Raw genomic sequence first — 17,644 nt, forward strand, 5'->3', positions numbered from 1 at the left:
TTTAAAAGAAAAGGTTTAAAAACATATTAAAAAGCAATTCCAACACAACACAGATTGGGATAAGGTCTCAACTTAAAAGGCTTGTTAAAAGAACAAGTTCCTTATCACTTGAGGGTACAGTTTTCCCTGGTTGAGTAAGCCCCATTGAATACATTAGCACTTGCTTCTGAGTAAACAAACATAGGATTGCACTATAAATATCTTTACAGGTTGTGTAAATAATGAACATATTTTATAGTCATGCTTATATAAATATTTTGTCATACTGTGTCCCAATAAGTATCCGATTTCACACTATGGTTGTACAATACTTCCTCTACATTTTGAGTATGCCTTGGGGCGATCATGGTTCTCCATTGTTTTCATACTGAGGGGCAGATAGGCTGAGAGATGGTGAGTAGCCCATGGTCACCCACTACAGTTTATAGCTCATTTCAATTTTGAAAAATTAATTAAAACAATTTACATGCAGGCAAAATTTATTAAGTGGATTCACACAATACATTTAAAGCACATCCAACTCGCATTTAAAATGCACAACTTCTCCTAGAGAATCCTGGGAAGTGTCATTTCCCCCTCACAGTTATAGTTCTCACCACTCTTAACAAACTGCAGTTCCCATGATTCTGTGGTGGGATTCATGTGCTTCAAATGGGTGTTGAATGTGCTTTAAATGAATGGTGTGGATCTGCCTTAGGTATGATGTGCATTCAAGAGTGAATTGAAAAGAACAATTTTAAAAGATACTTCTTAGTCTTACTCATTTGTCAGACCTCTTTCTGAAGTGAAGGGTCAAATCTGTAAAGATGTTTGGAGCAGCCATGTTAAAAGATAAGGGCAGGGCATTCCAGGCAGGGGGTTGCCAACCCTGCTTAGACATGGATGTCTTTGCAGAGGATCCCTAGTCAAGGTTTACCAACAGCACAATCCAAACGATATCTACTCAGAAGTCAGTCCTGTTCGAGTTCTATGGGGCTTAATCCCTTAGTAAGTGTGTTTAGAATTGTAGCCATCAGGAGCATCCATCTTTACTCCCCAATGCTCCCATATAACATCTCCACAACACTAGGCTCCTTTGTCCCTACTTTGGCCTTCTGGTGACTGGCCTGGCCTTAAACCCTTCTTGCTGAAAGCAAGTAGGCTAGATTAAATGTTCCCTACCCAGGCTCCATATTTTAGCTAAGATTTCTATTTTAATTTCCAATCAGATGTTTTTTTTTAATTGTATGCTCCAAGCAACTATGATTGATGCTTAATGTATCACGCTTAATGACATCACTCAGGCCCGCCCCGTGACATCACTCGGGCCCGCCTCCATGACATCACTAGGGCCTGCCCCTCAAATCTCAGGTTTTGGGATGCTTCTGACCTGGCAACCCTACCCCAAACTAATTAACAGACAGCAATAAAATGACCCTCCTTTATTTCCCTGTTTCCATGACAATAAGGATTTTATCTGACAACTTTGCAATAATTTACTTAAAAGAAAAATGTCAGCAAATTCCTTTAAGAAAAGTGTACTCTGCCACTTCAGATGCACCCGCCTTCTACTTTAGACTGTTGAGCGCCAGGGGAAAAAAGATTAGTATAAAAAAATTACTGTGAGGAAAACAGTGAGTATCCATCATGAAACTCGATTTCTTTATCAGACTTCTCAGTTTCTTTCCAAACTGTTGCCTTATCTGTCTCCCATCTGCTGTTTCATCACTCATTCTTGATTGTTTAAACAGCCTCCCAGTTTAATGAACTCCATATGTCATCCACATTATTAGAATTCATGTTTGTGAGATATAGATGTAACAACAACAACAATAATAGAGGGGGTGGTTGGTGGCAAGTGAATTTCAATCTGATGCAACATTTAATAGCTCCAAAGTGCATAGGAAACTTTTAAAAAGAAAATTGCAGCCCTTTGTTTTCCTTGACCTGGATAGTAAGCCAAACTGCCAGGCACATATATTTTGAAAGTCACATTGCTGAGATATAAACATATTTATAGATATGCACATTTTCAACAAACCAAGCAAAATAAAACTCTTAATGATATTTTCTAACCCCCACACTTCACATTTCAATAAAAAAGATTTGGTGATATATTTAGCTTTCATACTCAAACCTCTAGCTATTTTGAGTTCAGAATTTATAAACAGACCAGAAGGATCTCTTGTAGCATTTTATTTTTTCTTGTTTTTACCTCCAAGGATGAATTTGTTTTTGTGTCTGTGTCTGTGTGGGGGGAGAGAATTATGGATTTCAAGCATACCCAGGGGGTATCTTCTCTGACACAGAAGACTTACCCCCTCCCCCCAATTATTAGAAACATGGGTATTGATTGTATTAAGATGGGGGAGAGCCAAGTTCAGATCCCTTCTCATTCTTGAAGCCCACTTGGTGACCTTGGACAAGTCCCTCTTTCTCAACCTAACCTACCTATGGGGTTGTTATAAGGATAAAATGGGGTGGGATGTGGCAGAAGAGACCCATCCAGGCCACTCTCCTTGGAGGAAAGGTGGGATATACATTTAACAAACAAACATTGTGCAACCTAATTACTAGCTCTTATAACTTCATATGTTTGAGAGATGAATTCTGATTTAAGTTACTGGCTATGGGGTTAAATCATGATGACCTGCCTCAGATGAGGTTTGAATTCTCTCTTAAACCACGTGGTGGGGGTGGGGACCCATTGACCTCTCGCTCAGCCACCCCCAACCAGCATGGTCAGAGATAATGGGAACTGGAGTCCAACAATATCTGGAGGGCCACAGATTCCCAACCTCTGTCTTCAGTGAAGTCAGACATCTAGTACTGAGATACAAGAGATGACAAGGTAACACCTTCTCCCAGAGACCTGATTAAAATTTCCCTTTCTGAGACATTGTTGACTTTTTTACTTACTCCTTGGACATTCTTAAAAACCAGCCCAATACGCAATAACCTTACATTATCTTTGAAAGAAGAAATAAAATAATGTTAAGAAGACAATGGGAAAACCAGAGAAATAGAATTATATTTACACATTTTAGAATGTACAAAATGATGCTCTGGGTTTAAAGCAAAACCAGCTCTGGAATGATTGCAACCTGTCTATTAATTGGGAGCCCCATATAGTACCTGTTTGTTCAGTCTGGACTGGAGTGACTTGACCTTTCTATTTATACATAGCACTTGTCTGAAATGAAGATAACGGCTAGAACTTCTTTGCCATGTCAGGAACTGCAAGCACATGCCTGCCAACTTAAGTTGTCAGATGGACATTTCTTTTTCAGGAAGAGAGAGTTAGGGAGAGGGAGTGTAGCTCCACATACCAGAAAGAATGAAGTGGTATGAGAAACCATCTTCCTTGGTTCCTTTGGCTTGCAACTTTTTAAAAAAAATAATAATGGAAGTGTACACTTTACAATAGTGTTCCAATCCAGTTAGGGGTGCTATGCATGCAGAAGGAAACTTTTGCACTTGTATTAAGAGCTGGATAGGAGAAAATATGTGCAATTAAGGGCTGTGTACCTGGTTCTGTCTTCCAATCCAGTAGTAGCAAGAGATGCGTGCATAGAGCTCTTTTCTAAAAGGTAAAAAACTGATGATTGGCTGTTTGTAGGAAGGGGAGTGCTCATCCTTCCCCACCAAATAGCTAATCAGTGGGATTTTAGCTTTTTATCAAAGGCCTCCATGCATGCTCCATTGGATCAGGGTGTGTATGCATTTGTAGTTTAGATAATTGTAAGACAGAATAATTAATTTCCTATTTTTCTTCCTTTACCTGAGATGGAAAAGTGGATGCAAATACAACTGGAGGATATAGTTGATTGTTACACACAAGTACAACACACAGCTGCAACTGATACATCTTGTGAGGAAGACAGAGCTTGGAAAAGTTACTTTTTTAAACTACAACTCCCATCAGCCCCAGCCAACATGGCCACTGGATTGGGCTGATGGGAATTGTAGTTCAAAAAAGTAACTTTTCCAAGCTCTGAAAAGGGTATACCAGCACAGCAGGCCTGTAGCCTGCACTGCCCCCCCGAGCTGTGCTTCATCCCCCCCCTGGTTTTTTGTGGGAGTTGTCTTTTTAATTTGTGACATGGCAGACAATGACAAGCTCCATTTAAAGAATGATAGCTTATTTTTAAGAACAGGAGCAATTTAAAACTAGGACCCTCTGAAAAATTCAGTGAATAAGGCAGGGATGAAGGCTCATCTAGAAGAGCCCACAAAGGTCTGCTCACTTAAGATTTTCCCTGAGTGAGGGTGGATTTCATGATCACAATTACGCTATAATTTATTAAATGATCCTGAAAAAAACAGCCAGTATAGTAACATGATCCTTGAAGAGTTCATTAGAACTTTGTATTATGGGCTAGAATTAGACTTCACCTCTTGGACGTTCCTTTGGTCTGCTTTTCATTTTCTTTTTCAGTTGTGTTCACTACCCAAGCAGCAATAAAAAGGCATATTTGTTTGCCCGCCCCAAGAAGTAAGAGTTTTCGTCTGTAGTTATTATAATGAGTAGAGCAGGATTGGATACATATTGCTAAAGGGTGAAATAACGAGATAACTTAAAGTGATCTGAAAAAAATGTCTACCCTAAGTTACCCTTTACTCTTTTAAAGCACTCACAATCGCAGTAACTATTTTCTTCTTTTTCTTCTGTACTTGATGGCAAAGGATGAAAACAACCCTAGAGGAATATATATGTTGCTGTGTACACACAAGTTAGCTAGCTGGCTGACTGATTACCTAGGCTGTAACTCATTTCTGATTTCCCCAAAATGTGCAGCTTAGCATGAGGGCTTTTCAGGCTTCCTGGACCGAAAAATCAACCTAGCAACAAGTAACAAAAAAATTGCTTTCCACAATTAATCTTCAATTGCTTAGTTCGTCTTTTATATAGCAGCCAGTGGAAAGGTTTTCCTTTGATTGTTTAACAGGAAGGAATATCTAAAGGTCAGGAACAAGACTAGAAGGAGGGACTCTCAAGGAGGAGTTAACAAACGCACCCTAAAGTATTTATTTTCTGTCTGCCTTTCCCTAAACATGTAGTATGGACAAGTTTATTTTTCAGGTGGACTCTAAAACTGAGATACCTAATGCAGCATCACAACCAAGCTCAGGAGCTCACTGTCATTACCAAAGTAGTTCAGTTCATGAAGAATCAGGACACAGGTACAGGTGAAAGGGGACTGTGGCTATAGTCAAAGCCAAGCTTTTGAGTCTGGTATTCCTAGGGATCTCTCAGAAAAGTGTGAGACAATTCAACAGATGAAACTTCATTCATGTAAGTTAACACACACTCTGAATGGAGGAGGAGTGATGGGGAATGTCATTGCCTTTTCCTTCCCCTGGCCTGGCCCTCACATCCTCTCCACCAGTTGTGGGGGAGATTGGCTGGCACTATACACCTCACCCCCAAACGCCCCAGCTAGAAATGTGGCTGCCCCACCTAACAAGGAAGGCTGGCTACAGGGCTGCAGCAGCACAGACATCTGCATTTGTACATGGTATTCAAATAAGAACAGAAGTCCCTGCTGTGCCTGAGTGTTTTTGAAATCTTTAATATTGTAAAAAAGAAAATAATGTTAATTCTTACAAATATGTTGTAAACAGACTGAAAGTTTGCACTTTTGATTTCCTTTCGATTACAACTCAAGATAACTGCAGAGTGGAAACAAAAATTAGAATGTACACAGAATTTTGTACACTTAAATTTTTCAGATCAGTGAAAGAGCAACAAACTGGATTCTGTACATTTGATTGCAGTTCTCTGAACAATCTAATCATACTTTACAGTACAACATACTTGTCTTTTCTGCTTACTTTATTTACAAAGAGACAGAACTGAATGCCAACATGACCAATCAGTCTCCTGGGGCTCTAGCAGATAACACAAGTAGTTCCATCGCATCGCAATGGGAGCCCAAAAGAAAGAAAATGGCAAAATAAACAAAAGATGCATGGAATTAGGCCCTTGGGCTTGATTTTCACAGGATGCAAATGATCATATCCCCTGTTCACTCAGTTCTAAAACTAAATGAAGTGACTGTGATGCTGATACCGAATGGATTTTGATCCTTTATTACTATAAAGCCTATAATATTTTCAGTCTGATATCAGAAGAATAGATGGATTTTGTTTACACTAGCAGAGCACCAGGCACTTTATTTCAAGGTGTTGTACTTTTAATGCCAGAGGGTTTGCCCTAAGTGTGAGGTTACCAAATTGGATTGATGCATACCATCATCAGGCTGGAAAGGGATGGTGGGAAAGGCTTAATTGTCTGGTTCCCAATGAAAACCCCAACCTTAGTTTGTATGGAAATATCATCAAGAGAAAGCACTTCTAAGTACTTTTAACAAAATACCTTCCAGCATGAAAGGCTAAGACGATGCAACCTGTAGCTTTCCAATGCTTATTCACTAGGAATTTACATTTACATCCTCTTTTGGTAATATGTTTTATAACAGAAGTATTCTAATCCACAAACCTTTGTTCCCTATCACTGGTTAGCATGTGTTATTTTTTTTAAACTACTGGTGTCATTCCAGTAAGAAGCTTTCACTTAGTGTGATCCTGTATCTTTTCCGCATTCTCTCTGATTCCAAAAGATCTGGGCATATGGAGCAGCTGCAGAATCAACACCTCCACTGTAGTTTTCTGGATATGCATATGTGCAATATTGGGGAAGACCCCTTTCATCTCTAAGTAAGAAGTAATATTATTCACTAATTGTATAAGAGAGGGATTGTCCTGTAATAGTGGCCTTTTAATTTTTTTTTTTAAAGTGCAGATTGAGGACATAACTTCCTCCACCAACTCTTCATTCCTAAAATGCGAAGATGTTACTTGCCATTCAACATGGAGAGGATGACATCTGGTCATAATCTGGACATTTCAGTAGAGTGGGATAATTACTGTTCATCTGGAGAGAAGCATCGCTGGAGACGTCAGAAGGACTGTGCCCACGAACCCAGGCATCTGGGTGGAGGAACTGGCCAGAGTAGTCAGAGCAGTTGCTAAGCCGTGGGTGGTAGAAGCCAAGATGAGGCCTGTACATCTCCTCAGCAGTATATCTCTTCATGAACAGGTAGACAGACATGACACCTGCACTCTGAAGAAGAACGGAAACAAATGCTGTGCTTAAGCTGGTTGAAGGGATTGAGGTTGCTATCAGGATGTTCTGATTGGATGAGACACACTACAGATGCAGACAGACAGGCCAACCCTAAAATATCCTGTTTGAACTTTGCGGACTGCTGTTGCCTTCACCTTTGAGCACAGCAGCTGCTTTGCAGGCAGAAGGGCCCCGATTCAGTCCCTGGCATCTCTAGGTGAGGCTGGGAATGACCCCTGTTGGTAACCCTGGAGAATCCTGGAGACAAGACTGTGCTCGATGCTCCAATGGTCTGACTGAATATAAAGCAGCTTCCTATGTTCCTCTGAGTGAATGAGCATATGCTGGCTCCTTGGGAGCTGGAGCATGTTTTGGTTGTAAGGCTTTGGGAAGAGTTGACAAGCAGAATTTTTGCATCTGTGAATACTTCAGAAATACCGCGCACAGTTTGACTTGTTATAACTAAATCTCTCGGTTGAACAGAGTATGTCTGTCTTTAGTGCATCAAGTATATCTGACAGGTGAATTTTCTATGGCTGGTAAATCAGATCGGGCTGCATGGTGATATTCCGTTCTCTGGGAATCTACAGTCCTCCTCTTTGACTATACGTTATGGCCAGTACACATTTATCAACAATGAAAGGACATCACTGCATGTGGGGAAGAGAGTCTGAGTGGTTCTCTTCTCCACTCTTGAGTCCCTCCCTTCCCAGAGCATTCAAGTGACTCTTCCAAGGCAAAACTGTGCCAAATAGGGTTCTCTATTGTTGCAGGTCAGATTTTTATGTAGTGATTTTCCATGGCTATTTTCAAAGAAACCCACGTCTAAAATATTGATTTTTAGAATGATATTTTTATCAATATGTCCTTTCATGTATTGATATTTCATTTCAAAATAGTAATATTTTGAAGAGCCCTGCTGGATCAGACCAAAGGCCATCTAGTCCAGCATTCTATTTCCCACAGCAGCCAACCAGATGCTGATGGGAAGACCACAAACAGGACATGAGTGCAACAGCCCTCTCTGCACTTGTGTTCCCCAGCAACTGGTATTTCAAGGCATGTGGCTTCTGATCATGGGGATAGTATGTAGCCATCATGGCTAGCAGCCACTGATAACTTTATTCTCCATGCTGCCTAAGTTGAGGACCAAAGCAGTATCCCCAACATTCCCTTTCCTTCCTGTTCCTAGATTAAGTGGTCATCCTCGAGTTTGCCCCCAACCCATCTCAGGCACCCGAGGTTTAGCGTTCAACAGAAACCCCACACCACTCAAAAGCAGTTTTCCAAAAGAAAGTAGGAATTAATGCGGGCAGCTCAATTAGCTGTAAAAAAAGGAGGTCCAGCCAGTTGCCCAGTCCTCAGAAGGTAGCGTAGCAATGCCTCTAGGGAAAAAAATCTTAGTTGCTCTATACAATTACAATAATGAGAATTGGAAACAAGTATATTCAGGAAACACTGCTGTCAGTTGCTTTGAGCCCATGGGATACAACAGAATATTAACTGAATGAATGAAAAAACTGAAAGGAAAAAATAAATATAAATAAATCAGGACAATTTGGCTTGATGCAACTATGGGTTTGATCTTAATGTACAATGAATTCTTGGGAGCTTTGCTAAGAAGTACTTTGCACATAATGCAAAAGATTATGCACATTTGTTGTTATATGCCTTCAAGTCAATTATGACTTATGGCGACCCTATGAATCAGCGACCTCCAATAGCATCTGTTATAAACAAACCTCTTCAGATCTTGTAAGTTCAGGTCTGTGGCTTCCTTTATGGAATCAATCCATCTCTTGTTTGGTCTTCCTCTTTTTCTACTCCCTTCTGTTTTTCCCACCATTATTGTCTTTTCTAATGAATCATATCTTCTCATTATGTGTCCAAAGTATGATAACCTCAGTTTCATCATTTTAGCTTTTAGTGATGGTTCTGGTTTAATTTGTCCTAACACCCAATTATTTGTCTTTTTCGCAGTCCATGGTATGCACAAAGCTCTCCTCCAACTCCATATTTCAAATGAATTGATTTTTCCCTTATCCGCTTTTTTCACTGTCAAACTTTCACATCCATACATAGAGATTGGGAATGCCATGGTCTGAATGATCCTGACTTTAATGTTCAGTGATACATCTTTGCATTTGAGGATCTTTTCTAGTTCTCTCATAGCTGCCCTCCCCAGTCCTAGCCTTCTTCTGATTTCTTGACTATTGTCTCCATGTTGGTTAATGACTGCCAAGGTATTGATAATCCTTGACAAGTTCAATGTCCTCGTTGTCAACTTTAAAGTTGAGCCCTTTGTAGTGAATATTTATTATCACTAAGCATGTATTGGCCTGATCCTGTTGTTGTACAAGCACATAATTAGGAACTGAGACCAAGACACTACTTTGCTGTAGTAGTATGCAATGTCACAAAACAAAACTGCAGAGCTATACCATGCTGTTATAAGCAGATGTGTTGACGTACTGAACGTATCTGCAGAGATATACTGTGCTGTATACTGTGCAGACAGACTGCACAGGCATTTAAGAGTGTGTGACTAATAAAGGATTGTGAGAAACACAACCGGACTGGATACTAGTTAGTGTGAAAAACTTTTCTTAAAAAAATATTAATTTTCAAACTTCACAATTTGGATTTTGATGATAGTATTCAACACCAACATTGGATATGATTTTGAATGGAAATTTGACTGCATGGGGATATTCCCCAGCTATATAAGTTAACATTTCTTGGTTGTTTAAAACAAATAGTCCCCTGAAGAGTGCACCACACATTTACCACCCCCAGATGTCCATGCATTCATGTAGATGTCAGAGCTGACAAAAATGATCCATAGGCAGCTGCTCATGTGTAGCTTTTGGATGTCTGAGGGTGGGACAGCAGCGTGTCTGACAACGGAGTGGGGCCACTCTATGGTAATTGCATGATTTACCCTTCACACAATTCACACATGAAAGGGGCTAATGAATGAAGTTAATACATTATTTACTAAATTCTACTGCAAGTCAACTGTTAAAAACGTTGACTACTGCATGCCAGCTGTCAGATAATGATATTGGGTATCAAATACTGATGTTGAATATCAACTATTTACTCATCCAAATAACATTGTGAGAATATTCTCTATCCAAATACAAAGAGTAGAATTTTGAGAAGAATTTAGGTGGTTGCTTCAATGCTGGTCCATCTAAGAACTATTCTGATAAGGAGATATTTCTGAGTCTTTTAGACAGATCCACCATCCTCCTTGAGTGGCTAACATGTAGACCCAGTGGATGTTTGTGCACACTCATGCCTTCTTCACAAGGGGCCAATCTCTCTGCACAAGATTGCCAGCCTGGCATTACAAGTTAACTAGAAAATCTGTCAGTATTTGGGTCTCATAAATGCACTTTAATAGAGCAATCCTATACCCACTTACCTGGGAGTAAGTCTCATTGAACTCAATGGGACTTACTTCTGAGTACAGATGTGCAGGAATGCACTGAAAAGCTGAGAACTGCATGCACATCTCACAGGCATTTTAGTGCATTCACAACCAATCTTACCTCTGTCAGGAGAAAAGAAATAGCAGAAAAAGCAAATGACCATCCATATTTGTAAGTGAAGTAAGTCTCAGAGTCCTTGGTTCTATTGAGCATTTCATCATTGATACTGGAGATGTACAGAACAAGGCCCACAACCAGAGATAAACCTGGAGAGCAAGGTTTAGAATTAAAACACACACCCACACTAGCACACAGAAAGGGAAAGCACTCTGTTGCAGAGATCGAAAGCACCCATTCAGCTTCTTCAAAGACAAGGATGGGAACCCTGTGGCACTCCAGATCATCCCTGACTATTGGTTATGCTGCCTGGTGAAGGAATTATTTTTAGGTCTAATTTCTCTGCCGGTGTGATCTCAATTTAACCATAAAATCTGACTGCACATAGTCCTTCAGCTATCACAGTCTAAGTTCATGAGGATGGGCTAGCCATTTGAACAGAACCATTGGACACCAGAAATATATTAAATAATTTATTATAAAAAGAATTGTCTCTAATATAGAATTAATAGGCTTAAAAGCTAAAGGTAAACATGTCCCCGCACTTGTAGCGCGAGTCGTTTCCGACTCTTAGGGTGATGTCTTGCGACGTTTACTAGGCAGACCATATATATGGGGTGGGTTTGCCAGTTCCTTCCCCGGCCTTTCTTTACCCCCCAGCATATGCCGGGTACTCATTTTACCGACCATGGATGGATGGAAGGCTGAGTAGACCTCGACCCCTTTTACTGGAGATTCGACTTCCTCCTTCCGTTGGAATCGAACTCCGGCCGTGAGCAGAGCTTCGGCTGCATTACCGCCGCTTACCACTCTGTGCCACAGAGCTTAAAGGCTACAAGCACTAAATCAACAGACATACTCATACCATCCAGAGTGTCTTAGAATAATGGAACCCCATGTGAAGACATTTTACACTCCTGGAGGTGGGACCTCTCAGATTCCAAAGAGAAGTTCCTAATTATTTCCCCTGCACTTCATTAAATATCCTTTTTTAGTTGCCTTTGGTAAACCCACTGTAACATCATCAATGAGGTAAACATCTAGTTATCTTATTGGTCTAGCACAAATACACGCCACCTTTCCCCTGTTTTCATGTGGGTTTTTACTTATGTCCTGGAGTGATCCTACTTCTCTGTTCTTGTGGTCAGTATGTTTCCTGCTGCTAGACCACGTTTTTCTACTCGCCACACCAGGATGTTGCCAACCATCTAGTTTTTGTAAGGTCCTTAGTCTTCTCTCACTTCTCCTTTTAAGCCTAGAAGCAGCACTTTAGTAAAATTCAGCTTTTTCTCTTGCAAGCAAACACTCAGCTATTTTTACCCAGAATCCCTTGATCAAACCTAACCAGGCATTAGCCTGGTTAAAAATAATGGGGTTCAATCCTCTTACACTGGGGTTGGTGGGAGTTAGGGGTCTAAAACATTGGGAGGGCCACAACTTCTCCACCCCTGATCTAAGAGGAAGCGTGCAACCTGAGGTGAAGGCTGAGGTACGGGACGGCCCTTATGTTGAAGTTGCACCTGAGTCGCTCATTGGGAAATGAGCCTCCTATGCCACATTAAGCAACATATTTCTGTTCTTAGACATGCTCTTCTGAATTGTAAGTACTCAGTATAAGTAAAAGCTTTTAAGCTCTACAGACACAGCCACTTGCTTAACGCTCGCTTAATGCTATGAATAAAACATCAGCTTCTCCTCTCAAATGGAAACAGGCTCACTGATTATTTCTAAGTCTCAGCTCTCCTCTATTAACTCCAGTCACCATAAGATGGAAGTGCTGTGCCAGACTTTAAAGATACTGTGCCTATACTTGCACTGAGTGGAAGCATAATAGTTACATCAGTTGTGTTCAAGCAACACAGAAGATGGTGTGTGTGTGTGTGTGTGTATCACACATGTACACACTCACACATTCACACACACATCCATTAGTGCATCAGGTTCAGTAAGCAATGATTGGACTCCAGTGGTCTCTCCTATTTGGAAACTCTCCAGAATCCAAACCTGAGCAATTTTGGGAAGCATTGCAAAACCTGATTGAGTTTTGACTGAGCTGGGTTTAAACATTCAGGATTAAATTGGGAAAGGATGGAGAAATCATCCTGATTTACAGCACAACTCAGAACACAACTCCCATTCTGTTCAGTGGATCCCAGACTTAATTGCCAGTTTTGGCTTTATAAGCTGCCATGAGCCTTCAGGGTGGAAATGGAAATGGACTGCCTTCAAGTCGATCCTGAATTATTATCTGTGGGGATTCGAACCCTGGTCTCCCAGATTGTAGTCCAGCACCTTAGCCACTACACCACACTTAGAGCTTCAGCGTGGAGCAAGCTCTAAATGTACGTAAGTAAATAAACAAAAGTTCTGTTGACATGCTTGGAAATGTGGCCCTGTGAAATAGATGATATTGTGCCACTGAATCTGAGTATGCCTCAGAAGCATCCTATGGAGTTCTCAGCAGTGGGGACATTCTAGCAGTTGTGCGGGACTGCTCTCTAGAACTCTCAGCATGGCTCCAGCAGGGCCATGGGGGGGGGAGTGGATCCCCATGGAATGGCTGCAAAGTTAATATGCCATCATTTTGGGAAAACACTCACATAGAGGCACACTTAAATAAAGGGCTTTCCCTCAGGGAACATAATAAGTCACAGTATAAGGTAATGCCTTTTCAATTTTTGCAAATATAATCTACTTAGCCATAGTGCTGAATCTTGTTAATTTTGTCCAATGTGGGGTGAAGGGATTTGATTTATTTCTTTATTACATTTTATGTCCTGTCTTTCATTGAAGAAGCTCAAGATAGCATGCCTGGTTTGTCCCCACTCCACTTTATTCTCATGACAACCCTGGGAGGTAGGTGTCTGAGAAATAGCGACTGGTGTGGGGATCTGAACCTGGACTTTCCCAATCTTAGGCTAGTTCACATGGCAGTTTAACTGGAGATCGAGCCTCCCTGCATACCTACTAAATTTGTAGCGGTCACATGATGTAGGAGGCAAAGGGGAGACATCCTGCTGCTTTCCCCTTTAAATCCAAAGCAAATCAATCCACTTTAAATCCAAAAAGGGAAGGAAATGCCATCTGTACTTCGCATCTCTAAGGGCATGTAGATGGTTAGCTCTGATGCTTTGGTGAGTCTCCGCCCACTCCCTCCCCCCCTTTGTTTACCTTTTTCTGCTGGCTCCGTTCTGCAAGCCTGCTGCAGAGGAAGAGATACTTTGACCTTAAGAGGGCATGGTCATTAGGAAGCTGCAAGATTAATCCTTTCCCTTCAGTATGAATGGGAAAAAGCAGTTTGAGGGCTCATATAAGGTATGAAGTGTGAAACTTTAAACACTATCCCAATGAGAAAAGCTTTGTCTTTAATCTGCAATTCAGCTGAAGTCAGCTGCAGTGTGAACCAGCCCTTAGTCTCACACTCTAACCACTACACTACATTGGCTCTCCAATTGTTTAACACTTTGAATGAGTGAATCTACTGAGGCTAATGCAAAACTGTGGCATCATGTTACACTGGAACTGGATAGGCTGACAATACAAATTAAAATCTTCTACATTCTTTCCTAATTGTTTTTCATTCCATCTTCATGCTTAGCTGTGTATACATGAGATTGGATTTCAAATCATAAGAACATAAGAACATAAGAAGAGCCTGCTGGATCAGGCCAGTGGCCCATCTAGTCCAGCATCCTGTTCTCACAGTGGGCAACCAGGTGCCTGGGGGAAGCCCGCAAGCAGGACCTGAGTGCAAGAACACTCTCCCCTCCTGAGGCTTCCGGCAACTGGTTTTCAGAAGCATACTGCCTCTGACTAGGGTGGCAGAGCACAGCCATCATGGCTAGTAGCCATTGATAGCCCTGTCCTCCATGAATTTGTCTAATCTTCTTTTAAAGCCGTCCAAGCTGGTGGCCATTACTGCATCTTGTGGGAGCAAATTCCATAGTTTAACTATGCGCTGAGTAAAGAAGTACTTCCTTTTGTCTGTCCTGAATCTTCCAACATTCAGCTTCTTTGAACGTCCACGAGTTCTAGTATTATGAGAGAGGGAGAAGAACTTTTCTCTATCCACTTTCTCAATGCCATGCATAATTTTATACACTTCTATCATGTCTCCTCTGACCCGCCTTTTCTCTAAACTAAAAAGCCCCAAATGCTGCAACCTTTCCTCGTAAGGGAGTCGCTCCATCCCCTTGATCATTCTGGTTGCCCTCTTCTGAACCTTTTCCAACTCTAGAATATCCTTTTTGAGATGAGGCGACCAGAACTGTACACAGTATTCCAAATGCGGCCGCACCATAGATTTATACAACGGCATTATGATATCAGCTGTTTTATTTTCAATACCTTTCCTAATTATCGCTAGCATGGAATTTGCCTTTTTCACAGCTGCCACACACTGGGTCGACATTTTCATCGTGCTGTCCACTACAACCCCGAGGTCTCTCTCCTGGTCGGTCACCGCCAGTTCAGACCCCATGAGCGTATATGTGAAATTCAGATTTTTTGCTCCAATATGCATAATTTTACACTATATTGAATTGCATTTGCCATTTTTCTGCCCATTCACTCAGTTTGGAGAGGTCTTTTTGGAGCTCTTCGCAATCCCTTTTTGTTTTAACAACCCTGAACAATTTAGTGTCATCAGCAAACTTGGCCACTTCACTGCTCACTCCTAATTCTAGGTCATTAATGAACAAGTTGAAAAGTACAGGTCCCAATACCGATCCTTGAGGGACTCCACTTTCTACAGCCCTCCATTGGGAGAACTGTCCGTTTATTCCTACTCTCTGCTTTCTGCTTCTTAACCAATTTCTTATCCACAAGAGGACCTCTCCTCTTATTCCATGACTGCTAAGCTTCCTGAGAAGCCTTTGGTGAGGTACCTTGTCAAACGCTTTTTGAAAGTCTAAGTACACTATGTCCACTGGATCACCTCTATCTATATGCTTGTTGACACTCTCAAAGAATTCTAATAGGTTACTGAGACAGGACTTTCCCTTGCAGAAGCCATGCTGGCTCTGCTTCAGCAAGGCTTGTTCTTCTATGTGCTTAGTTAATCTAGCTTTAATAATACTTTCTACCAGTTTTCCAGGGACAGAAGTTAAGCTAACTGGCCTGTAATTGCCGGGATCCCCTCTGGATCCCTTTTTGAAGATTGGCGTTACATTTGCCACTTTCCAGTCCTCAGGCACGGAGGAGGACCCAAGGGACAAGTTACATATTTTAGTTAGCAGATCAGCAATTTCACCTTTGAGTTCTTTGAGAACTCTCGGGTAGATGCCATCCGGGCCCGGTGATTTGTCAGTTTTTATATTGTCCATTAAGCCAGACTAAGGAGCCGGCAAATACAGATCAAGAATGCCAGATTCTTAAAACTCACCAGATAGAATGAAGAAGATCCCAGACACAAAGGCCAGAATGGTTCTGTGAGGTCGGATATGCCCAATGTTGCTCAGAATGAATCCAATAAACATGAAGAAGAGGCTGACCAAGGGGAATGGAGTGGCTGAACGAATCATCTCTGTAAATGTAACGGGGGGAAATAATTTGAAAAGTGTTGATGGGCAATGCTTTCTTACATAAAATGGTAAAACAATACTATGAGTAGAAAAATATTTTCTGTGCTTGTGACTCATAAATCTCTTCACCTTTGCCTCTTTTTAAAAATTCTGCATGTTCTCTCTCAAATATGAACACAAATATATACATAGATGGAAAATCCCTGCTTGTCTGCAGATGGAAAAACTTCTATGGATTTTATACCATTTCTTTTCTTAGCTTTCATCAGTCTGAAAGCATCTTATTGTTTGAAATGCTAGTCCAATTGAATAAGTAACTGTGCCATCCTGTTCATATCTACTCAGAAATAAGTTTCACTAGGTTCAACGCCTAAGGCTGCAATCCTATATCAATTTACCTGGGAGTAAGCCCCATTGAACTGACTTCTGAGTAATCATGCACTGATATTACATTTTCCTAACGCATTGCTGGATGAATGTTCGCTTACTTATGCCAAAATACTGTATCACACTGTGGCTATAGCTCATGCCTAACTATCAAAAGTAAAGGAATGCATATTTAAAGTTGTGGCACTCTGATTTTTGCCACGTCTGTCTGCAAAGGGCAATAAAATAGATGGTGATGGGAGAATGCAGTATTAATTGCTGCATATTATTTACTCTTCTCACAAGTGAGCACAAAATATAAACCATCTGTTCCAGAAATAGAGATATGAATTGCTATAGCAACAGAAGATGCTTTAAAAAAAGATGATATGAAGTCTATGGCCTGTGTCAATTCCTCCTAAAAAATAATTTCAAATATTTTTGCCAAAGCCAAGTTTTTAGAGAAATAATTAGAGGGAGTTGATGCTTTTGAACAGATTTTCCCTGATGGTGCAATGTCAAATATTAAGGCCATTTTGAAATATTATTTCAAATATGTCAGCACTGAAATGCAGATGCAAAAATACCCTGTTTAATTTTGAGAAATGCTGTATCAGATCAAAGATCCTTCTATTCTACCACTTTGTTTAACAAACTCCTGGAGAACTTAGGGTCCCATAACTTTTCTCCTCTTAGTTAATAGGGGCTTCAGGGGGGTGAGATTTGGATCAGGACCATGATGTGGGAGCAAAGGGTTAGACCCCTCTTCTTCAATTCAAATCTCCCCAATGGGTGTGTTCCCAACATGGAAAGCCTGTGTCACAGTAGTTTGACCTTCAGGTCAACATGGAGCTGACAGTTCAGATCCTTTTACATTGTTCCATGATTTGGTAGTTTCCAGACGTGACTAATGAAATATGCTGTACATAGGGATGCCTCTGAAGATAATATGGAAGCTTTAACTGATGCAGAACACCTCATAATAGGTACTGTCTGAGAGGCATGCACATATTTCACCTATTCTGTGCCAGTTATATTGGTTACCAATTTTCTTCCAGGCCCAATTCAAGGTTAGGTTGCATGGCCTGTGGCCC

The 17,644-nt window shown here is 40.9% G+C and overlaps 1 protein-coding gene across 1 annotated transcript in view; it reads right to left on the minus strand.

The window, feature by feature from the left end:
- Positions 1–6,847: 6,847 nt before the first annotated feature.
- The window catches only part of CACNG5 (calcium voltage-gated channel auxiliary subunit gamma 5), a 66,972-nt gene continuing 56,175 nt past the window's right edge, over positions 6,848–17,644 (minus strand). The window contains exons 4-6 of the mRNA XM_061621774.1: positions 16,046–16,186; positions 10,666–10,811; positions 6,848–7,105 (exon numbers count right to left, since the gene is read on the minus strand). Of these exons, the coding sequence (XP_061477758.1) occupies positions 6,848–7,105; positions 10,666–10,811; positions 16,046–16,186 (545 nt within the window). The remainder of the gene's footprint in view (positions 7,106–10,665; positions 10,812–16,045; positions 16,187–17,644) is intronic.

This window comes from Rhineura floridana, chromosome 3, assembly GCF_030035675.1.
Source record: "Rhineura floridana isolate rRhiFlo1 chromosome 3, rRhiFlo1.hap2, whole genome shotgun sequence".
Lineage (NCBI taxonomy): Eukaryota > Metazoa > Chordata > Lepidosauria > Squamata > Rhineuridae > Rhineura > Rhineura floridana.